General features: G+C 36.9%; 1 protein-coding gene across 1 annotated transcript in view; it reads left to right on the plus strand.

Annotated features, from left to right (window-relative positions):
- Window positions 1-25,640, plus strand: part of LOC119789080 (helicase ARIP4-like) — an 82,955-nt gene that overhangs the window by 15,580 nt on the left and 41,735 nt on the right. Inside the window, exon 3 of the mRNA XM_038293842.1 lies at window positions 4,947-5,082. Coding sequence (XP_038149770.1) covers window positions 4,995-5,082 — 88 coding nt within the window. The 5' untranslated portion in view covers window positions 4,947-4,994. The remainder of the gene's footprint in view (window positions 1-4,946; window positions 5,083-25,640) is intronic.

Here is a 25,640-nt window from a genome sequence, read left to right on the forward strand (position 1 = left end):
TTATTTTATCTGCCTTGTTAGTCCTTGGCCTTGTTAGATACAATGCAAGTGTGATAAACCAAGACTTAAATGAAAATCATTCACACATTCAATTTCAAATGAAGGGTTTTTTAATTTAAGCCACAGAAAAACAAAAACTAAAAAAATAAATAAAAGAACTCTACTTAAAAGAACTAGTAAAAAATAAAACCTTCAAAACAACAAACCAATTAAATGAGACAAAAGGGGAAACCAAAAGGAGATAGATACAAATTTAGCTGCTTCGGATCAGTAGGCGATTGACTCTCACTCTGTGTTCTTGTTCCAACCTTCAGTTCTCCTGCATCAGTGCCTGGTTTGCCAATGCTACTGCTTACAAAAGATTAGCATTAGCAAACATGTAAATTACCTGCCCAAGTGCCTGGCTTCTGAACCCCTTTGCTTCCTTAAGTCGGCACCAAGCTCACAAGCTTTTTTGTCTTAAACCTGAGATATGCAGCACAGAGAAGAAACCATTTCTCAGCACCATCACCGAGCTACTAGAATTTGGCAAAGCCTGAGCTCCATCTCCTGTGACTTCAACCAACTATTCCTATTGGTGCAAAATGCTTTTGTGTCGACATTGCAACCAGAGATCAAAATATATACCGGTACATTTATATACGTTTTTAGGCATTACAAAAAAAGTTAACTCCATTATTTATGTAAATTCGATTATTTATAGGCAATGTTTTATCAGTAAAGTACTTAACTCTAGCCAGCAGCTATACAGTCTGTAGCTGTATTTTGTTATAAATAATTTTGATGAAAACCTTTAAATATGAACTGATTAGTATATGGAGAGGTGTCAAACACAGAAAAACTTACCCCCTCAAAGCTGAAAATTTTTTGCATTCATTCCTCAAGATGCAATTTTTTATATTATATAAGCTTTCTTTTGACTACAAAGAAAAAGCCACTTGACTAGTCAAATGGCTTTTTGATGCAAAACTGTTGTGATCAATGCAATAACCTCGGTGAAATTGATGGGTTTAAGTTTCTTCTCCTCCGAATATGAGCCATTTTCTAATGACAAGGTTTCCCAAGTCATATTTTCAAAAAAATGTCCAAACGTACACTCAGCCAATCTCTGCTTTATTTGTCATATTTGTTTGTAGTTTTTTTTTTTTTTTACCCATATGCAGAATCACTCAGAACCAGTGGATTTTAACATTTAGTTACAAAAAGCAAAAAAAATCTGGAAGCGGAGAACTGCAGGAAGTCAGTTGAACTCTGGTTGATGCACACAGGTAAGACCTTTTCCATGAAGACTGGAGATGAACTGAGGTTCACTGGTTGCCATCGTGGGTAATCATCCAGCAAAGAGAGATTATCCCTCACCTCCTTATATCCAGCTAGTCCTCTTTATTTAGAAATGTTCTCTCTGTGACAGGAAGCTCACTGACACCAGAAAAACACAGAAAGAGACCCTAACAAGAACTGGGACCAAACAGCAGTCACAACATACCCATGGCTTTCTCTTTACCACGGACAGCTTCTCCAGTTCCTCCGAAGAAGGCCCAAGGTGTTCCAAGAGTGTTTGACTGTTAATGCTTTGCTTATAGATTACTTATTTGACCAGATGTGTGTAACATAACTCTTTGCAACATTTTTGATTTACTACAGGATTAACAAAATAATACATCTTTTAATTGATTTTAATTAGACTGTACTTAATTATAACCAAATTTGTATCTGTTTGGATATAACTTGAATCACAACTATCACAAGTGCAGAACATTTATATGTATGGCTTGCTACTTTAAGAAAAATCAATCCCTTGTTTCTCAGCAACAACCAAGCAGAAGTTCCAGAAAGATGATCTTCTTTTAAGTGAACACAAAACCAAAATGTTCTGCATAGCAATTACCAGAAGCCACTCTAAACTGACCCTGCAACATGTCCCCTTGAGGCTATACTGATTTGAATAGAAGCATCAAATTAAAACCACCTGCAGCTGAAGCAAATAATGAATTACAGTATATATCTCAATTTTGTGAGATGGAAAAATGTACCTTTAGGTAATGTATTATATAATGACTATGGGTCTCTCACTGAATGTGCAAGTATAAAAACAAGGAAGAAACTGTAATTAAACAAGTTCTTAACCCATAGCTGAAAAAACTACCTGTTCAATGTCCTAAAAACTGAAATGGGCTTTTGGGATATTGGGTAGATTAATATTGGGAGTGTTAAAGAGGTCATGTTTAAGAAGAAGGATTTATCCCGTGCTTAAGGAAATCACAGAGCTCCTCAGATCATCAACTGTACGCAGAATGCTATATGGCTGTGTTAAGAAATGGGTCGTTTAATGTCTCTCATGTACAAAATAGTTTTGCTGTCTTTTCTTTGAAGCATAAGGTCACATAAAGCTTCATTGCAGTGAGTCATGCGGTTTCTAACTGCTAATTACAAGCTATACTATATATCTGCCAGACTTGTTTGTGCCTTGCTTTTAAACATAAAAATTTTAGAGTCGGGTTGCTGTAAAATTTAACAGAATTTCTTCTCAGTACATTTGATGTTGTCTTGTTTCTTAATTCATACAACATCTGGTTATGTCATTGCAGTACTTTGCAATACATTTTGCATTAGACTGAAGTATTCTGCAATTTCAAGTGCCGTTAGTACTGTCTTTAGTATTTTCTAAGTCAAATAGTTTATAAATTGCCCCGTTGCATGGACGATTTGTAAATAGATACATTATTCACACTGGCAGTGAACACATCATCTTACATAGTACATTATTTATACTGCCACATTCCATTAATTAGAATGTGGCAGTATAAAAGTCCAACACATTCAACATGTATTACAAAATCTTAAAAATAAAAAAACTTTGATTTGGTGAAAGTTATGTAATCTGCTGCATAAAGTTATGCAAGGTGGTCAAGAATGACCCTGCCTGCGATACTGTCTATGCTTCTGTTAATCATTTTAATAAAGCAAAACCCTGAATCGATCATAAATGACACAAGATTAACAAAAATGTTGAGAATTTGTATTTTTTTTCAGAAATCAGTTTCTCTAAACACTTCATAATTCATTATTATTCCAACCTTGGTGCCTTTAAAGTGGTTGCAACTGCTTAATGGGTAAGATTTGTGATTTATGTATGACTTAGTTTTAATTCTATCTAAAATGAGCAATTTTTTTTTTTTTTACCAAGGCACACTTTAGTGTACATCTTGCTAAAATGTCCTTAAATATGGGTCCACTGTCTTTTATTACTTGCAGGAGTTCAAAGGAAATCTTAGTACTAAACTCAGTGTAATTTTCTATTGCTGAGGGTGAAGCTTTTATGCATCCTTAAACGAGAGCTCATTGCCTGGCTCTTTATGCCTCTTCCTGGAGTATTATTTTTTTTTTCTATCTACTCTGTAGCAGCGCCCTCAATATGTGGGTCATCTTGACCTTTTTTATTCTCCTTCAGAAACGGTCTTTCAAATCTTTCTCCAGGTCTGTTTATCTATGAATTTCTTCCTAAGCTGCAGAAGGCAAATTGAGATTAAGTTAAAGAAGAATAATTTTATTTCAGCTACTGATTGTTTGCTTTTAAAGTTGTAAATCGGTGTATGAAGGTTTGTCTCCGTGTTTTTGCTTCTTCCAGTTTTCTACCTCACATACAGTCCTTAAGGGGAAGAAACATTTGGATCATTAGTTCCAGCCATTATTTTTTGTAAAGAAAATCTGAGGATAATCAGACAGATATGGCAGCTGGTCTTTTTAGCCTTGAGTTGAAGCGACAGGCTTCATGTCAGGCTCACACATGCATGGTCACATGAGTTCAGCTGCTTATGATTGCACCCAAAATAAAATGTCTGTCCATATGTCTGATGCAAGTATAAACTTTAAACTTAAGTACAACTTTCATCTTCATTTGACGATAGCTTGTTAACTATCTAGTCTTTTGTAATGTGGTTCTTCTGGTTCCATTAGTCTGAAAGGCCCAGGACATTTACTTAATCAGCCTAGGAAAAAAACTGCACTACAGTATACCTTCAGTCCAGTGGGAAGCGGTTCAGAAGAACTCCCTTTAAATTGCACTGATCTTTTTTAAGTTTTTGTTGTTTCCACTAATAAATAATAGTTTCTTACCAGCTTCAATGTTATGCAGTTGATTAATTAAGTCACTCTGCATCCATATGCAGGAAATGTTTACAAAATTATTTTAACTTAATGTTTTATCGATCTGCATACGGATAGAGTTGTGGGGTTTGCATATGCAAGAATAATTGCATTGACTACTAAGTACTGTTGGCACACTTATTTTTCTTTTATTATAAAAACAACAAGGTACATTTTGTATCAAATCTTCAGCTTAAACAAAATAAGTAGTTTTTAGTTGAAATTGTAATTATTAGAGTTAAAACCTGGGTAAAAGGAAAATAGCATTCAGCCAGTTGGTTAACTAGTGAATCATCTGATCTGTCTGTTGGACTACACCACTTTGAAAACTAAGATCATATTTGAAAGTAGGCTCACAATCTTGATAATCAGCCTACATGTGAAGTTTTGAGGTGTACTTTCTCTCTTAAAACATCTTAAAACTTTGTTTTTTTCAAGAAATTCACAGCAAATGAATGAACGGCCAAACTTAAAGTAGCAGTGAAACACCACTCCCTACACCTGGCTAAAGCAGCAGCCAGTACAGAGCTCTGCAACTCTGCAAACTCTGAAAGCAGGCATCAATAAGAAGGCAAATTCTTGATAAACTGACTACACAGATGAGATTCTGAGGTCTATTTTCTCAATTAAAAGTAACCTATTTTTGTGACAAATTAAATGTGTGGAAAAAAACATTTGTACTTTGACTTTCTTCAATTACGGCCTCTGCTGGTGGCACAAAGCAACACAGCATACAGTAGTAGTTATTTAACAGATTTCACCCCGTACTACTCATGCTGCTTGTGATCTCTGTGTTGCAGGCGCATGCAGTGTGGCCATGCTGAGACAGCAGCCACCGCGGGGTTAGGATGTCTGACAGGAAAAAGAGTGAAAGCGAGCTCGGCTTCATCAGTGATGACGGTGAGGATTATGATAGTGATGAAGAAGGAATGCACGGTGAGTCAACATGATGGGTTAGATTTTTCTCATCTGGTCTTACAACTGTTAATAGGTTTAACTGAAAAAAAAAATAAGGTTTAAAGAAATAGTAAATGTTGCAAATATTAGACTGCAACGTTTAAAGTTTCATAAATTACCACAATAATTGTTTCCCCAAGGGTTTCTATCTTGTAGGATGTTTACAATAGAACGTTGCTAAACTCAAACAATTAAAAATGTTCCCTTTACTTTATTTTATGTATTTAAACGCCTCTATGCATTTATGTAATTATAGAATAAAAAATTTTGCAGCTTATAAGGTTTAGTAACTCATAAAAATCAAAGCCAGTATTTACCAACAAAAAAGTCATAGATACATGGTATCTATCTGTGGTTTAGTGGCATTAATGACCCACACTTTTTTTTTTTTTTTACAATTGTTTGAGGTTTGAGTCCTGGCCTCTCAACCTTTGCCCCAAGGCTTCCCCCCTTCTCTCTCAACCCTGTTTCCTGTCGGATTGTGATTGATTTGCGTTCATTCCGATTCATTTTTGCTTATGCCTTTTTTTTATTTCTTAAATTTAAATATATCATACAGAAAGCCCATATTCTGATCTTCAGCTACCGCAGTATACATGGTAGATTCAATTATACTACTTATACCTCAGCGATAGAATCAAGGTGTTAATTTATTGTATCTCTTATACTATATCTGTTGGTTGTGCTGTTCTTTTTACATCTCTTTACAGGTGATGAAGCACATTGCAGATCATTATCTCCCTTTTATCACCTCTTTCTTTCATCTTTTCTCCTTTTTTTCTGTTTTTCCTTACTGTTCTAATTACATTGCAGTGTCCATATAATCTGTAATACTCCCTGCATGAATTATAATAAAGATTTATATGCATAAATCAAGCGGAACACTATGGCGATAGCCGTACTGCTCCACTTGTGAATGCAAAATCTGTTGGGCTCTTTTTGGCATTAGGACAATTATTCTTATCGCCACATTGCCAAAAAAATGTAAATATTTCTTACCTTGATGCTTTTTCCCTGTTATGGTTTGGAAAGAATGTGATGCTTCTTTATTCCTTGATGCTCTGCTTGTGGACTCTTGAAAAAGATTCACTAGAACATCTGCTGCTGTAGATCGAATTGGTCTTGGACAATGCCAGCTGTCTCTTTGCTTTTGTTGTTGATACTGGAATTTTTCTGACAGAAGATGTCAGCAGAAACTTGTAGACATCAGGAGCTGGCTTTATTGTAACCAGACAGGCAGCAAATATAATCTTGTGTCAGTGCATGCATGGCACTGTACTAAAACAAGAGGCATTGCAGGACAGTTGGTCTCTATGAAGTAGCTGTGTCAATACTGCCAGCAGATGCAGCATAGGTTTTTTTTTTATGTTTGCTCATTGTGTAGGAATTCTATTCAGGCTGAAAAATGACTGAAAGCACACAGGGAATCTTAGTGTTTATTACCTTATTTTATCCGGATTGTAATTTTTTTATAGTCACAAACTAAACTATTACAATGTCCCTTTAACTTTGAGCACAATCCTGTCAGTGAATTGGCTGTGGTCTTAAAAGGGCAGCGGCCTTGTTGGTTTGGGAGGCACGGACCTCTTGAATAATGCACTACCAGCTAAGCAACAAAGTAAACACCCACCCAAAACATTAGGTTTGGGTTATATTTATTCAAAAGTGTGGTTTAAAATATATTGCATTCAGAATCCTCTCTTTTTTTAATTAAAAGACCAGATTCCAGCAGATGTAGCCACAACCAGTGTGTCCTTCCCCAGCAGACTGTGAGGGTTTGTCCTCACCTGTAAGAAAGCTAACTCTCATGTTGCATAACCACATGAGTCATCTCCACTATTAAGTAAATTATATATATATGTGCATTTGCATGTATGTGTTGAGTCTAAAGCTTTTTGTCTTAGAAAACAGATAAGATTTAAATTTTGAGTTGTTAATATAAATGTAAGTCATTAGATAACGAGAAGGAAAACTGATTTTTTAAAAGGCTTTATTCTTGTTAGGATCAGCAGATGGACCTCATAGTACATTATGAACATCTTCAGTTTATACAGTAAACTCACTTTTTTTTATTGTACTTTCCAGAAGAATGGCCAGCACAGGCAGTCAATTAAAGAGGCAGTGCAATGCACTAACATCTGTCCTTGAATTTCTTTATAACAATTCGATTCATTTTTAAAAACCATTTTTTACTTATTTTTCTCATTAAACATGTTCATTATGTTGGTTAACAGGAGGTTTGCTCCCACAGGGCTTTAATTGAAAAAAAAAAGTGCCAGTACTTCCCTTGATAATCTTTTCCATCTCCTGGTTGTATGTTTTCTCACAGCTGTTGTTAGGGATAGCTTTCTTTTGTATTTTCAAGCCACGATGAGAGATATTACAGAGGTATTTAAAAAAAAAAAAAACAATATGAACACTGGGCCTCTGAAATAACCGTTTGTATGTACAATTCGTTTCTAGATTGTTCATACAAGTGATTTAGGAGAAAATGTCGCATTCATCATTTTGTTCCTATTTCTAATTTTCTCTTCATTTTCTAGATTTCATCTAGGAGTCTTGCTCAATCAGTCAGCTGTTATCCAAATCCAGTTTTTAACCAAATTAAAATGTTTGTTGTACTTAGAAGTGTTGACTATTTTTAGCCTGCATAATTAAATGTTATGTTAATCCACAATTCTAAATATTTAATTTATCAGCGTATGATGTTGAAATGTTGGTCACTACGCCTGCAGCTTACATGTCAGTATCCAGGGGACACTGGTTTAGTTTTTGGTATTTTGTCAAAAGAACGAACCAGAGCTAGAGATCAAGCTACTAATGAACTAACATCTGGAACAGAAAACGGATGGAAAGTTTAGCAAAGCTCCGCTTACGGTGAGACTAATTAATTTCACTCCATATCAGCTCCTTGGTTTTGTTATTAAACTAAATACCGAAGGTTTGGGACTAACAGACTTTGGTAAATTACAGATTTAATAGTTTTTCGATTTATGTAAAAAAATCAACAGTTACAATTTGTGAGAATAGGTTAAATTACATCATACTGTTGCTGTATTATTACTCAACCTCCAAATGACACTGCAGACTCACCAGATGGAAAATAACATTTATCTTTGAGCACAAAAAAGAAGAAAGTCTGTTTCTCAATGATGCATATTTGTTTAAAACAACCTTGTTAACGCTAAGTGAAGTTACTCACAATAGAGGAGGTATACAGAAATTTTACTTAAGTAAAAGTAGTGATACATTAAATTATTTTTACTGAAGTAAAGGTAAAAAAACATAAGTTGCTGTAAAACTCTCCTAAAAGTTAATTTTATTACTGAAGTAAATGTAAATGTGACCCACGTCTGCTTATATGAGACCTAATATGGCATTATCAAGACAGTTATTTTATACATTTCCATTTTTTGGAAGGCCCACTGACTTATGCTACGTTCAGACTGCACGCTGCAGAAGCAGCACATGCAGCTGATTTACATGGAAAGTCAATGGTTGACACTCATCAAAAGTTCCTGCAGCGCAGGAGTAACGCATCTTGATGCATTTGAGCAGCTGAAGCAGCAACTCTTCAGCTTCTAAGCTTCTGAGGCGCTGGAGATGTTTTAGAAGCAGCAGCTGCTGGAGTAGGATTAACTTTTGCTGCTCGACGCGCCACGACCAATTAGAGAAGCTGTTGTGGGAGCTGGCAGGGAGACAGACACAGCACTGCTGATGCAGATCAATATGATCACTCCCCTGAAACAGTTTATTAAAGCCTAAATTAACTTGAAATGTTGAAACCTGCCAGCATAATATGTTCTCTTTTATTATTCTGGTGCCTGTAGTTTGAAATGCATACATGAAAAATGCCTTCCAGCACAGTAATGGTAGCGGAAAACCCACAAGAGGTGACCGGGACAGAGGCTGTCATTGAAGGGGATTTACAGGAACAGAGCACCGCCGGTGTACAGGGGTCTAAGCGGCTCAGACAGCAAAATAATATTTGAAGACAGGATCGTAATCTTGATGAACTGACTCCACAGATTAAGTTTTCAGGTGGACTTTTTATTAAAACTTGTTTTTATCCACTTATAACAGCAAATATAGGAAAGCCGCTCTCTGCCATTGCACACAGGAGCAGCAGAAGACGCATCTGAACACACTTTACTGGACGTGCTTCAGGAGCGTTAAAGATGCACTTTAGGAGCATCAGACCTTAAAGTGTACAAGCATAAAAAATTAAGCAACAGAAGCTTTTTTGCTGCTTCCAGCACTTGAGGCCTGAACATAGCATAACTCACAGGCGGACTCCGTCCCATTTAAGAGAATCAGTTACAATCATTTACTGACGTTAAGAACGTCTGTTGAATCTGATGTGGCGTGTACAAATGTTGCATGAGGCCAACTGTTTAGGTGTTTATTGGTATTTGTTTTGCTTATGATGTGATAGCAGAAACATGATGAACACAAGTCAGTGTATTGATAGTGATTACATTAATAATCAGAGGCCTCTATGTCACTATTGGTATTACATTTTCCAAGATAAATTTGTAATACAATTTTTCCCCATCACCACCTAATTGTATAATAGTAGTTTTTCGCAGATTGTCTTTTCTTCCATTTTGGATATCTGAGTAGTAAAATGTTTTGTTTATTTGCCAGTTTAAGAGCTGTTGGTTTCTTTTAGAGCTGCTTTACACCACTGGCCAACAGCTCACAGCAAACATTGTGGTAAACCCCATTTAGTCCTGGTGTTTACATAGCTGACTCAGACCTTATAATGACCATTCATCTTTGACATTAAAATCCATTCTGAGCGACCATGTCACAACCATCGTGCTTAAAATAAATACACACACAGCCCTGTCATTTAATGAGCTGGCAGCTGAGTAACTACCAGGACAGAAGCAGGTCTGCTGATGTTTCAACCACAGCTGCACTGATCCATTTTCTCCCAATCCAATCCGATACCTGTGCTGAGTGTATCAGCCCATATCCGATATGATGCAATTTAACAGTCGAATTAATGAACCATATATTATATAATCCAGCAAATTAGTCGATATCAGAGCCGATATCCAATACAGGTATCGGATCTGTTCATCTTTAGTATCAATTTACTGAAATAATGTTTTTGTCCCATTTATAAAGTGTTGCCTGTAAAAAATGGTCAGTTTATTGACCGTTTCATCCACTATTTTTATTTAATGAATACAGCTTAATGCAAAATAGACATTTAGAGAGATAATGTCAGTGGCAGTTCTAGACCAAATCTACTAGAAGAGCCAGGGTAGGTCTAGTGTTTTTTTCATGGGGGCAACAAAACAGTAACACAGATAACACACACACACACACACACACACACACACATATATATATATATATATATATATATATATATATACACACCGACTGAAGCTCTTTTGCTATAATATTAATCTTATAGCTGACTAATGCTGAGACTAACACACACTTATCATATGTCCAGATCTTCATCTGAGACTCCTCTAAAAGACTATCTACTTCATTGTAATATCCACTGACCACAGCTCCAACACAATGCCAAAAAGCACTCAGATAGCCAAAATGCAATTTCTGACGCAGTTTTGTTTCGGAGTGCCTCATGTCAACAACCTACGTAGCAGCGCTTAATGATGCATTGCTAATGAAATGAGGGCATTAGTAAAATTTGGATAATTTGGAGCTAAACACTGAACAAAGTTCTCCAAAAACACCAGCAAAACCAAGCAAAGCACATAAAATCTGTGCCATCTTTGCTTTATTTTCATCATAAGATATTTCCATCCCAATAAAAGTCTGTTTCTGGCATAAATCCAACCGCAGCTCATTATTCAGCTAAATGCATCTTATTCTCGCTCTATTACGGTACTGCAGCATGCTCATATTTGGAAATTGTAGTTGCGCGTAAGTCAGGAAGACCTTTGCTAGTCTTGCGTGTGATTCGCTGGAGGTTCTGTCTGTCTCAAATTTGTGCGTATCATTTGCTTCTGTAGAATGCGACCTTTTCTATCAAGCTCCCTTATTGGACAAACGGTTATTTATATACACCTGTGCATCTTCATGCATTTGCCTGCCACTTAGCTTTGTATAAATAGTGAATAATTAGAGTGTTGAAAAAAAAAATTAGTTGTTTTTTGATGGAATTTTAATAGCCAAATATATAAAGGCATTTCATATTTTAAATTTCAAAAATAAATTCCAAATTTCTGATCTTATGCCAAACTTTTTTAAAATGGAGACTGCCTTGATTTTTTTGCTTGATACGTAAATGTGTGTCCGAGATATTGTAGTTACAGTTTATTACGTTTATTTCCTCCGTTACAGGAAAAGTGAGAAGTTGTGTTGGCCTTTGTAAACATCTGTTGTTCTTTTAGGCTGAAGTTACTTTATTGGCCTTTAGATCTAATTAACTCAGGCCCAGAATAATTAACCTTAAAATTTTCACTTCCACTTTATCCTCCAGAACCTTTGTGTCAGTTGACTAGCTGTTTAGATAATGTACAAGCAAAGAAAGACCTTACAAAGTATGAGTATGTCTTTTATTTGGAGGTTTTAATAAAGAGAGGAATCTCTTAACATACACCATCATGGTATCCAGTGACCAATAAAATCCTAATTTGTTAAAATGAATTTTATAAATAATATAAAGGTACCTTGTATTCTGAAAGAGCCTGTGTTTAGAGTTTTCCACACAGATTTTAAACTTCTTTAGTTTAGATGTGCTATATTTTTTCACTTGCAGGAGGAAACGGCACTCTGCAGCATTATGATAGCTTTTGAAACTAACATACATTTTAGTGTGTGTCCTGAATGTGTCTTAAGTGCAGTAACGTCTGCTGATCAGAGTTAATCAGATTGCTCAGGATGAATAATACTTCTAGGTGTGAAGGCTGTTACAGAAACAAAGATTTAAAATGGATTAATGATTTGGTAAAACTTTGTGTGGTTTGGATAAAGTGACCTAGAAATTTACTCTGACACAATAAAGACCCAACACATATAGTGAATAAAATAGTGGGTTAATCAAAAGCACATTAACAAAAATTAATGTAGTGTTCAATCTTAATCATTTCCTTGTAATTTTAAGGTATTTATCAATAGTACCTCTACAATCATAAGCCATTCTTGATTAGATAGTTGTTTGCCTAGGTTGTAATAATGATCTAAAAGGTTACGGAAATTTAATAGATCTAGTTTACAGACTACTGAGACCTCCAGGCTTTAGATCATTATGAGTCAGAATTAGATAACCCTTTTAAAATCTGCAGATTGGTTGTATGTTTTCACCCAGGCTGAAGAGACCTGTGAACATCTCAAGTACTCCTAACACACCTCCTTTTTTCTCACTGTTCTCTCTCTCTCACATACAACCAGACCGGCATCCGTGCTCACACTGAGATCGTACATGTTGTCCTAATTACAGCAGTGCTCTGGAAGATGTCAAGTTGATGTGGTTGGGGATGTGATTACATGACCCTGAAACTATGTTAGTTTATGAGAAAGAGAAACTTAATTACGATGATTTGAAATAATGAAACATTAATTAAGTCCTTGAACTTTCCAGCTTGCTGTGTAGAGTTATTAAGCACTTCTGCAACAATTGTGCATCAATTTGTAAAACTGATCTGTTAAAAGAGCAGAAATAAGAGCAGCAATTTTTATTTTATATTGAAGATTTAAACGGCAACTGGCAGGTTAAGAGTTTGATTAATGGATGGCATGATCATATCAATAAGGGAGTGTTGGCCTAGTGGTTGGAGCAGCGCTCTGAGAAGGTTATGTGAGGTTTGATCCCCACAGCTGCACTCTGGGTCCCTGAGCAAGACCCTTAACCCCACACTGCTCCCCGGGCGCTGCACAGTGGCAACCCAGTGCCCCCCAAGGGGATGGATTAAATGCAGAGGTGAATTTCTCCAGTGTGAGAACAATAAAGTTCAATCATTCCATTATTATTATTTTGGTTTTTTAGAAGTCTGTGAATGAAAAAATGAAGAAATCAGTAATGGAATATTAAAAAAGGCTTAAATGATTGTAAAAACCTGTTTTGCCAGAAATTTCATCATGTAAGAAGGGATGTACAGATATGAGGAACACACCTGCATGATCAGGCCATGATGCATTCTCTTAGCTTAAAACCATTGGGCTCTTTGGTAACGATCAGTGGTGCTACCTGAGGATCTGGAGGATTCAGGTCGCTAAGCAGACTGAAGCGCAGATCTTTCCTACAGATGTTCGTGTGGAATCGGTCCCCTTTAGGTGCTGTGAAAGCTTTGTTCATGTTTTAACCCGCAGTCCTTGAAAAGCCTATAAAACGTTGACCGCTAAGAGCTCAGAGAGGGTTAGGAGGGGAGAGTGTGCTGAATCTGTAGCATAGGTCTTATTCTATCATTTTGTGCCATTTTGTCCACCTTAAACACCTCTAATGGACATCGTAGCGGTCCCACAACGTGGTCAAAACTTAGTATTTACAAAAATCATCAACACATCTGCCATTATGTGATTGAAATGTTGCCAAATAAGTGGCATTTATCCTGTTTGCCTCTTGTTTTTGATACACAGTTTGCAGCTTCCCCAGTGACTGCAGAAAAGATTGCAAATAGAATCTCAAACCACCTTCTGGTTGCATGCTAACCGTGGCATAAAGAGTAGACACTGCATTAGTCTTTAAATGCACTGTCAAAATACCTTTTTACCCCATCTTAAATGATGTTATGTCACCTGCTACATAGTTGATAGCCTCAAAGTGGACGCTGCAGCTCACAGAGTTTCTGTGATGAATGGACTGAGAAGTGAAGTCCTGGTGCTTAACTGCCATAAACTGATCCGACAACCATTGGCTCTCAGAGTAGTTTACCTTAAGTGACATCACAAGTGGTTCAGAGAGTCGCGTTTCTTAAGGAATGGAAATGCTACTATATTAAGTCTAAAAAGATCAAATGGAAAAAATTATTTGCAAAAACATTTATGTTGTTATGGCGGCATCTATCAGACTTTTTAAACCAACTTATTGCAGAAAATTCTACCTGAAGTTTGCTCTTTTAGCTCTACACTTTTAGAAAGAGATGAATCACTGCAAGTGAAGGGAAAAAATACTGTTTTGATCATTCAAAGTAATCAATTCATTGTTTTTATTACAAGTTAAATGGAAGAAGTTACTAATGGAAATCTAATTAGCATGATCAAGGCAGTTATTGTAATGGGACATTAATTGGTGTACAGTAGGATACTTCTTTGTGTTTTGTACTTCATTGGGCTGATTGGTGACAGATCAGCTTAATGAATCCCTGAAGCCTCAAGCGCCAACAGACTGCACCCTGGAAACAAAAGAGCTTAGACCCTTCGCAAATATAACTGAACTGCTCGGTTTGGTAGAACCCAGGAAAGGAGAAGAAAAACTTTAATAACTTTGCTTCTGCATCTTGATAAATGAACACGCCTACGTTACCTGCTCCTTTTAAAGGGCTCCTCAGAACCTGCACAAAATTTTGTTTTGTAACAATTTATTGCTTTATCTTCCACAGCTACTCTGGAGGCTCTGAAAGAGTTATAATTATTTCTACTTATGGAACCTATTAGAAATAATTTAACCATCATAGACTCATCCGGGGCTGCACGGTGGCACAGTTTGTAGCGCCGTCTGGGTACTCCAGCTGCCTTCTGCAGTCCAAAAAACATGACATTAGGTTAATTAGCATAAGTTGGGCTAAGGCATGAGTGCGTGGTTGTGTGTGTCTGTGTTGCCCTGTGGCAGGCTGGTGACCTGTCCATGGTGTACCCTGCTTCTCACCCTGCTGTAGATAAGCACTGGCCGCACCGCGATGGATGGATGGATGGATGGACTCATCTGTCCTTAAAAACAGATGAGATGGGAAAAAAAACAGTATTATGTATTTTAAACTAACCAATTGTGGATGGATCTGCCATCAGTGCTATCTCAGCTCAGTAAGTTAAACTGCAAGTTTTTTGGATGACAGTTTTCATTGCTGAAGGATTTTTATAACAATTCCTTCTGCCTCAAGTTTTTTCACATGCAAAGCTGTGGCTACTGGGATAGATAATTATGTTCCTAACCAGCTCCACATGTTCTGATTAGGCAGCTGCTCCACTTAGCAGCCAAGATAGGGGAGGACTTGTTACGTCATGCTATATAATGGAGGCTGCAGATATCATATAAGGACTTTTTAAATGGTAAGATTAATTTTGAAAAATAAATAAATGAATGAATTCTTGTGGTTAAAAAGCAGTGGCACCTTTTAACAACAACTTTATTCCTCTTATTTATGAGTCCCAGCTGTGTTGGCCTAGTCAAAGTCCTGACCTAAATCTCATTAAGAATTTGTGACAAGACTTGACAACTGAAGCTAGTAAATGCTTTTACTTGATAAGCTTGATCTCCTTACAAAAACCACTGCTGCACTTTTTGTATTTTTCTATAACTCGTGCCATTTGAAATATCAATGCAACGTTCATAAGCTGTATGTAACGCAATTTCGTTCTGTATGCACCCTGTGCATACAAAATGACAAATAAAGAAGTCTAAGTCTAAAAAGAAAATGCTAACATGTCCATCTGTGGATGCAAAGAAATGACCTGCAGCTTCTCCTGCAGTGCAATAGACCAACACAATGGCACTTAAAATCTAGCTGTGCAAAGCTAAGCTTTTGGCTTTATAAGCCATAAGAAAGCTCTTATTCCAGAGTCAAATGTCCTGAATGTTTAGAGGCCTCCTGCTACAACACCTAATTAAAATATAGATTTTCATTAACATGTAATCCAGTTTAGTAGATCTATGAATATAACTCCTTTTTTTACATTAAGTATATTGGAACGACATAAAGCGTGCAGAATAAACTGACTGATATTTGACATTACTGGAGTTAAAAGTAAACTGAATCATTTCAGGGAAAGTTTTCATAAAAGGTTTTGTCTTTAAAAAATCCACTTTCAGACTACTTTAAACTTCCTTTGAGTGACATTTTAGGGGTTATCCTTAGAGTGTCAAAAGACTGTGTACATGTTTATCCTCCTCCCTTTGAAAGTCTATTTTATTCCCATGACGTCATCCGCCCCTCACACGCTCCTACGTCTGTCCCATAGTTGCCATAACAACTGTCACCAGGATGGCTCCCCGCCTCATGGCAGTCTCCTCCTTCAGGTTGTATACCCCATTTCTATCTATGATCCCCTGTTTGTTTCTTCTTTTAATCTTACAACTTTAATTCTTCCAGTTCTTTATTATAAATATGCCTTCATGCTTCCGATAAGTGGTGTTCCAATCTATATTATTATGCTGAACTAATTAGGATTTCCAAATTTTCAAGTTTCTCTCAGTTTACGGTTAAAATGAAAACCAAAATAATTATATTTCAGAAAGTGTAGACTATGAACGTGAAAATTTAGCATTGTGAAATATAAAACTGCTGTGATAAAATGGTATTTAGTTGCCGAATTTTGAGAATGTTTAAAGTATTTATCATTTCGTCACTATATTTAATATCCAGTATTACTCTGATACACACTAAATAATCTGCTCTTTATGTTTTTAGTTTAGATTTACTTAAAACTACCAAAACACTCATTTTCATTGCATGATTAGTTTTTCCAAAGATGTTTGGGTCGTCATGGTTATTATTTGCACAAAAGCAGGTATTTTTCTTTTTTTTTAGCTTCTTTGTCACAAAAGCAACTAAAATTATTCAACCCACTAAAAGTTAGTTTATTGGCAAATAATACAAACTGCCTTCTGTTTAAATGTAGTAATATTTAGTTTAAAGACTGAGTTACACTTTTAATGACTGTAACATTATTAATCCTTTTCATTGTAAGCAAATATAGTATTTAGTAGAGCAGCTTTCTGCTGTCATTAACTGCTGCAAGCATGATTTCAGAGCAGACAATAGGCTCTGGCAGCATTGGTTTGGATTCGTTGTCCACTTCTTATGGACAAATGACCTCCATCCTTTTAGATCCAGCCCTAGTTTTTTTAAAGAAAGTAAGTCAGCTTTGATGAACACTCTAGCATCTTCCAGAGGTTCTTCTCAAACTAAGATCTTATTGCCTGGGATGTTGGAGATAAATGTCCTTTTGGAAGATCCAGTGATGTCCAAGCTTTGGCTAATATACTTTTCAGTTTACTATGATTATTATTTGTCCTTTGAACATTTTGGAAAATTCTCTGAACTTAGCCTTACTTCTAAAACCTGAAAAAATTCAAGCTTAAGATATCAGTAGATTAAACTAATAAGCCATTGATTTGCTGTATCGGGGCTGCAGAGACCACTCCTGATGCTCAAGTGCAAATCTCTCTCTTTTTTTTTTTTTTTTTTTACTATTGCAGCAGTGGGATACTTTTTAGATATTTATTGAAAGCAGGACTAAATATCGCATTTCTATAATTCTCTCCTAATTTTCTTTTGTTATCTATTATTTGCATTAAAAAGTGTCAAGCAATTCAAAATGCTGCTAATAAACCTATGATTTAATGATTTCAGGAGCAATTGTACATCTAGGTATGGGTTTGTAGAACAAATAAAAGGGATTAATAGTTGTTGGAAAAATCATGATGTTTCAGCGTCTTAAAAAATATATGGACTAAAAACCGTATCAACAAGTCTTTCCCCAAACAAGTGAGATGGAATCTATTTTTTTCCTTCACCTTTTGTGGTAATTTGCCTTTTTTTAATCTTCCATTTGTTCATGCTTCACTGATTATCTGCTTGTTTTGTATAAAGTTTGTTTCACTTCTTTCAGAAGCTAAGGTCCAACTGAAGATGTGATTAGCAGTTTCTCAGGAAAACATAACTTCCTATATCCACATTTTCCTTCCAATCATTTATCAAATATGTTGTTCTTTAATGTTTTGTTTATTTCTTAAATTCAGGTGATTTTTTTTCCTGCATAGGCATTTTTAGCCCATTTCTGGGAGGGCTGAAGCCCCTAAAAATAAACTAATTGAATCCAAGCACCCAAGTGTTTTTTAGACAGTCTCATCGTGGAGATTAGATTGTTTTTTGTGGAAAAAAGACTCAGATTGTGGTAAGAGTAGCCCAAATCATTGTTTATACCTCTTAATGAATTTGAAACACATTGTTTCGATGATTGCCCCCTTATTAAATGCTTTCCAGAACATCAAAAGCACTTAACATATCAGCAGACTTCTGCCTTAACAACACAACTTTATTACATTTTCCTAACCATCTTTATGCTTTACTACTTGCTTAGTTCCAGTAAAGTATCAAGGAGATGAGGCAGAACAGGGAAAGAGAAGAGGGGACAGAGAAAGAGCAGCATACAAGCCACCAAACCAAAGGATCTCAAAATCTACCTTTAGATTTAGGGGATACAACTGCTGGTCACAAACAGTTAGAACTGTTCTAGTTCGCACTGAGTTTGGCATGCAAAAGAGCCTTTCATGAAAACTGGTTGAAAAACTTTAAATGGTTGGAATATTCCTGTCAGAAAAATGCTGCTTTCTGCTTTGCTTGTCAGGTGTTTGGCAAAAATCTGATCTGATGCATTAGTGAATTATGGAGTTAGTCATTTTTTAAAGGCACTAAGAAAGATTTAAAATATGTAAAAATAAAAAAGAGTGAAAATTATCATGCCTTGCCAGACAGCTCTGAGGGTGCTAAGCACCCCTAAGCCTCTGATCCTTCAATCGCCCCTGGTTTTGCATTTTTCTTATGTACACTATATTGCCAAAAGTATTTGCTCACCCATCCAAATTATTGGAATCAGGTGTTCCAATCACTTCCATGGCCACAGGTGTATAAATTCAAGCACCTAGGCATGCAGACTGTTTTTACAAACATTTGTGAAAGAATGGGTCGCTCTCAGGAGCTCAGTGAATTCCAGCGTGGAACTGTGATAGGATGCCACCTGTGCAACAAATCCAGTCGTGAAATTTCCTCGCTCCTAAATATTCCACAGTCAACTGTCAGCTGTATTATAAGAAAATGGAAGTGTTTGGGAACGACAGCAACTCAGCCACGAAGTGGTAGGCCACGTAAACTGACGGAGCGGGGTCAGCGGATGCTGACGCGCATAGTGCGAAGAGGTCGCCAACTTTCTGCAGAGTCAATCACTACAGACCTCCAAACTTCATGTGGCCTTCAGATTAGCTCAAGAACAGTGCGCAGAGAGCTTCATGGAATGGGTTTCCATGGTCGAGCAGCTGCATCCAAGCCATACATCACCAAGTGCAATGCAAAGCGTCGGATGCGGTGGTGTAAAGCACGCCGCCACTGGACTCTAGAGCAGTGGAGACGCGTTCTCTGGAGTGACGAATCGCGCTTCTCCATCTGGCAATCTGATGGACGGGTCTGGGTTTGGCGGTTGCCAGGAGAACGGTACTTGTCTGACTGCATTGTGCCAAGTGTAAAGTTTGGTGGAGGGGGGATTATGGTGTGAGGTTGTTTTTCAGGAGCTGGGCTTGGCCCCTTAGTTCCAGTGAAAGGAACTCTGAATGCTTCAGCATACCAAGACATTTTGGACAATTCCATGCTCCCAACTTTGTGGGAACAGTTTGGAGCTGGCCCCTTCCTCTTCCAACATGACTGTGCACCAGTGCACAAAGCAAGGTCCATAAAGACATGGATGACAGAGTCTGGTGTGGATGAACTTGACTGGCCTGCACAGAGTCCTGACCTCAACCCGATAGAACACCTTTGGGATGAATTAGAGCGGAGACTGAGAGCCAGGCCTTCTCGTCCAACATCAGTGTGCGACCTCACAAATGCGCTTCTGGAAGAATGGTCAAAAATTCCCATAAACACACTCCTAAACCTTGTGGACAGCCTTCCCAGAAGAGTTGAAGCTGTTCTAGCTGCAAAGGGTGGACCGACGTCATATTGAACCCTATGGATTAGGAACGGGATGTCACTTAAGCTCATATGTGAGTCAAGGCAGGTGAGCAAATACTTTTGGCAATATAGTGTATATCCATCCATTATTCTACAGTTTATCTACCAAGAGAACAACTTACTTTCCCCATTACTTGTTTAAACCAGTCTGCTATCTTGGCATAAGGGTCTGCCCTTGAACCCCTGTCCTCCTCCACATCACAAAGCCAGTGCTCGACAGTTAAAGAAGAAAAACAAACTAAATCTTTGAATCAGGCAAAAATGCTGAACTGTAAGCTACATTTCAAAATCATTGAAAACGTGCGTCTAGCAGACATCCTTACAGATTTTTCTTTTTCTTTCTGCCCAAACAAAATTGAAATTTTTGTGCCATTTTACTTTATTTTCGAGGTTAGTCTTCTTAACTTCTGGGCTTGTAATAAAAACCATGTCTTTTTATTTATTGTTTATTTTCTGGATTTTTATAAAGTATGTTTTTTTCCCAGATTAACTGTAGCCTCTCTGAACTTCTAATGATCCTTGTACTAACTGATCAAAATGTAAAACAGTACTTTCCTTTCTAGAACTCTAAATATCTGAAAAAGTATCATGGGGATCTTGGTAGAATTGAATATGTTCTTTCTCTGTAGATATATATGTTAAATCTATCTATCCCTCTCTCTGTATGTATATATATATATATATATATATATATATATATATATATATATATATATATATATATATATATATATATATATTTATTTATTTACTGCAAAGCATAAAGAAAAAGAATCTAACAGATGAGGAAAAGTGTTGTAAGCACTGTTTCTCACGAGAGTCTGCTAATAATAGAGTGATGCTTAAATATTACAAAAATTATATTGTATAAAATAAAAAAAATGATGTTTTTTTTCTGTTTAAAACCATGTTATTTTACTTTCAAAGTACTGCGTCTGTGTACTTTAGACATAAACTGATAACCAAACCAGAGCATGATAGTTCAGGGAATTCATGCAAACTCTCAGCCTGCATTGATGAGGTAGCACTGTTTGCCCTTAGAAGGGAGGCCATTTGCCAAAAAAGTGACACTGAGAAATGGGCACTGGGAGATGGGACTTCTAAAATAAAATTACCTTTGCAACCTGCAACTTGATGCTGCTGTGATACTGGGTCAGATGGATGTGTCATACTGAGGGGGGGTGGTACTGCCTTCTGTTGTCTCTGTACAGCTAAAGATTGTCGTGAGGTTTTGTGTCTGCGCACATACTCGCATTGACTCCAGAGAACAGGACAGTAATAGTCTGTTAATTAGCCTGTTGCTCCCCAGCCTGCATGTGTGGGCGTCAATAAGCAGAGCACATTCACAATCGCTTCAGCTGAAGAAAAACAACTAAACATGTTTCCTCCCACGAATGCTAACGACACCCGGTTGTTTAATCAGCTCCGAATGCATCACCTTGTCAGTTTTACTTAAAAGTGGGAAAGCTGCTTCACAGAAACTTATTTTTGCAAAAGAATCTTATGAAACAATATCAGACTAATTTCTTTATCTGTCTTTAATTGATTTTAGCATTTTCTCTCACAGGTTTTAGCACTCCATGCCATTAATGGCATTAAATTAGTTGTCCCTTCTATCTGTTCATGTACTTTAAGCTGACATGGGGCTAACATAATATAAAGCTGATATCGTGGAACAACATGAGACATGGACCAGAACTCAGTGGTGTTAATTCACTTATGTTTTTATAAATTTTTACAGAGCTCTCTGTATTCCGATTAGTGGTTTAAAGGAGAGCAAGCAGCAGGTGGACTTCGACATCCTTTGCTCCCTCGGTCCTGTCATCATCTTATATAGATTATCATTTTAAATAGAGGCTTGCAGTGTTTTCTAAATAGTGGGTATAGAAACGGCTACATTACAAAGTTGAGGTTTTTGTGACAAAAGCAAATAAGATCACTAGAAAAATATTTGATGGGATATATATATACGTCTCAACTCAGCTTAGAAATGAAAAATGCCTTTGGAGACAAACATTTTATTATTCAAAAAATGAAAAAAGCTGCAATATTCCAGTTGCATATTCATAAACTGATGCTTTATTTAGTTTTATTTTTATGCCACTAGTGACCCGTTTTTTGGACAGTAGGCTGACAGGAAAGGGGGAATGATAGAGGGGGAGAGACATGCGGCAAAGGACCACTGGTCAGATTGGAACCTGGTTCGGCCACGTCGAGGACTAAAGGCTGATTTATACTTCGAAACTAGGTTGTTGTGTTGGTGTCGCAGTGAACGCAGGGACACCCCTGCCCCTTCTGCAGACACTCTGCTGCACCTCTCCAAAATGTTAGGTGACTGCAGACAGGAGGCCTCTGATTGCTGAAATCTACATCCGCTCTACTTGTGTATTTCGTGTTTGGTACCTTACCGGCTTGTTTTGTTTGTATGGCCGCCATCGTGGAAAACAACTCGAGAAGTTGGACCAGCTAGAAGAGTGAGGTGCGCAGGAATGCTGGGACCCTTTTTCCACCTGGATCCCCGCTCTTTTTCACCATCATGTCCCTCCGTTGTCCGAAAAACTTGCCCCCACTTCCTCGGCCTTATCTAGACCCACAGCTGGTTCGTGATTGTCCTTCTTTTCTTGTGCCGTTGAATAACATAGTGCAGATCACTCTTCAATATTGAGCATAAATCAAAAATGTCTGCGTCAAGCTCACTGCGACACACTGCTGCGGGACTATAACCTGCCCTTAAGGCCTCTATACATGGGTCATGTGCACTAACTACTGCACCACCAAGGCTCGTCCAAACGAATGCTTTATTAAAACAAATTTCAATTCAGTTTACAGAGTTTAGTCTTCCTTGGTCGTAGTGCAAGGGAGGATTTGATGCTTTCATTAAGGTTTACCTGGCAAAAAAAAACCAAAACGTTGGTTTTCGTTGCTTCCTTATGCCTCCCCCTACATTTTTCTAAATAGAGGCATTCCCTCATTAAGCTTCGGATTGCAGATTCTTAATTGAATCATGGATTAGATTCTTATGAGTCTGCTGGGACTAGAACGTGAATCATAAGATTTCATAACATAATTACTGTGTGTGCGTGTTGATGTGTGTGAGTGACCTGATTAAGGGCTGCACAGAGTGAAGTGTAGGAGGTGATACAGTAACACCAGCTGGTCCACATACTGACACACCAGACTGCCAGATAACCCGGTGTGTGCGGGGCTCTGTGTGTGCAGAGATCAGGTAGCAGCAAGGCGTCGTTTCAGGCTCATAACGAGTTTCCGTAACTCTTCAGCACAGCCACCTGTCATTCTGGTGCTAAGTCATGCATTTGCTGTAGCCGGCGAGCTGTTCTGATGTTTACTCACATTTTTATTACCCAAACTGATGCCGCTCAGAGGGATTTTTATTCTGCTGGAGATAGTCAGTCCAATCCTGAGGGGTAACTGTAAAATCACAGCTACAGACGGAAAAACTTTTGTAAATCTAAATAAAAATGAAAAAAAAAGAGATGGAAGATCATTTGATTTAATTAAAAATAGAAATGCCACAAAATTAACTATGACAGCAAAGGTCAATTTCTCAACCCTAGTCCTTCTTTCCTCCATGTTTTAGGTGAGTCCCGGCTTCAACACGCATCACAAATGAATAAATGACCTTTCTTGCAGGTCACGTTACCTAGGTGCGCTGAAGCAGGAAAGAATTAGAAACCATCAAGGGCAAAAAGTTCTGAAGATAGGGATCAACAAACTGTTAGACTGTCTCTAAACTAGGAAAGAAATGCTCTCACTGATGTCAGGTGAAGATGCAAACATCCTCTTTGACAGCAGGGTCTTTGAAATAATAAATATTGCTATCACCTCTAATTAATGCTGGATTTAATGTAATTTTCAGATTCAACAACCTAAAAATGAGTAGAAATTGCTTAGAATAAGTGTATTTACCCTTAATTTGTGTTGGTAGATGACAGGATCTGCCAGTTAAATTAGTATTTCTGACCTTAAAATAAGACAATTACATGATATAATTTTAAATAGTAAATAGTCTTATTCCATGATGTCTCACTTACATACTTAATTCAATAATGAAAAAATAAACATATTTTAAGAAAAAATGACTTACTTAGGTTTCAATTGTTTGCATTAGATCAGTTATGACAGGTGTTTGCAGCATTTAAATTTTTCAGTAAATACTACGTCTGCAAACATGATGGTGGCTTTTTTTGCTATGTCGCTTTTTTGGCTCAATTTCTATGGAAGGGTGTTTTTTGTCTTGGTTGAATATTTTTACTTTAAATCTGTACATTTAGTTAAAAAAAATGAAATATTTTTGTGAGGATCTTCAGTTCTAGAAAAAGTTCTGATCATTTTTGTTTAAGTTAAATTTGAAGTCACAATTTCTTTTAAATCGATAACAGAAGATGGAGAACAAATTATACAACAAATAAAATAGCAGATTATTTAAAAAGAAAATAGAATACAATATTGAAAAAACACAAAGTAAAAAATTGAGTCTACCTCAACAATCTCTGGAAATAAATTAAAAACCATATTTAAATAAAAACAACAAAAAAAGCATCCATAAATACATATCAAGACAAAAAAAAAAACAAATTAAGAATACATTGTGAGTTTAGCTCAAATATGTTTTTATTGTATTGAAACATTTGACAACATATTTCTTTATTTATATTTATTTCTGTCTCTAAAGTGCCTTGAGATGATATTTGTTACGAATTTGCACTATATAAATAAACTGAATTAAATGTTATATGAATAATACAACATTTGTGTAGTAATTGATAATAGATCCGTTGAAAGTTTAAATGTCCTGCGGTGGATTAGATTTGTTGTTAGCTACCGTATTTTGTTTGCTAAATATAGCCTCTGCTTGAATGGTTGAGGCCACAGGGAAGCCTTACTTTAAAACACTAATGAGGCATTATATCAGTCTTATTCCAGGTATGAAACGAGCAAACGACTCCCTCGGCTGTGTGATCTTTGACTCTCTCATCAGTTCTTACCTGAAGGGAACTCTTCGCTGCTCCTCCTCTTCTTCCTTTGCTAGCTCTACTTGCTCTCTTTTGAAAACAAGACGCCACAAGAGCAAAGTTTTAGTCTTTTATTGGAGGTTACGATTCCCTATATAAAACAAATATGCTGAAATGTTTCTTTTTCTATTCCATACGTAAAATAAATATTATGGATACAGTTGATCAATTGCACAGTGCAGGGTTTTTCACATTTTGAGCAGCTACAGGGTCTTTTAATTCCTGCTTCAGTCTAGGCACATTATTTATGATAGGAATCCATGAGTCACTCAAAGGAAATTGGTATAGTCATAACCAAATGTTTAGTAACCAAACAAGATGAGCTCATAGTCATTACCTACGTTGTTTGAAAATGGGTTCCTACTGTCAACAATTAACTACTGTGCTATTAAAAACCCTCTCAAATTGTTCAAAATGGTAAAAAAGATTAAGAAATGAAATGTAGGGTGAGTGAGGCTGCATACTACGATAGAAATGCATGATGGTTGGCCACATAGAAATACAGAAAGAATGGGAAAGATCACAAATATCAGAGTGGATGAAGAGGGATGAACAGTAAACGGTCCATTTATTAAGTCCTGAGTCGACGGCATGCTGGTCATTTGAGTCATTCTGTGTTCTCACAGACAGACAGTCT

Source organism: Cyprinodon tularosa, unplaced genomic scaffold (genome assembly GCF_016077235.1).
Source record: "Cyprinodon tularosa strain WSP-4 unplaced genomic scaffold, ASM1607723v1 ctg330, whole genome shotgun sequence".
NCBI classification, from domain to species: domain Eukaryota; kingdom Metazoa; phylum Chordata; class Actinopteri; order Cyprinodontiformes; family Cyprinodontidae; genus Cyprinodon; species Cyprinodon tularosa.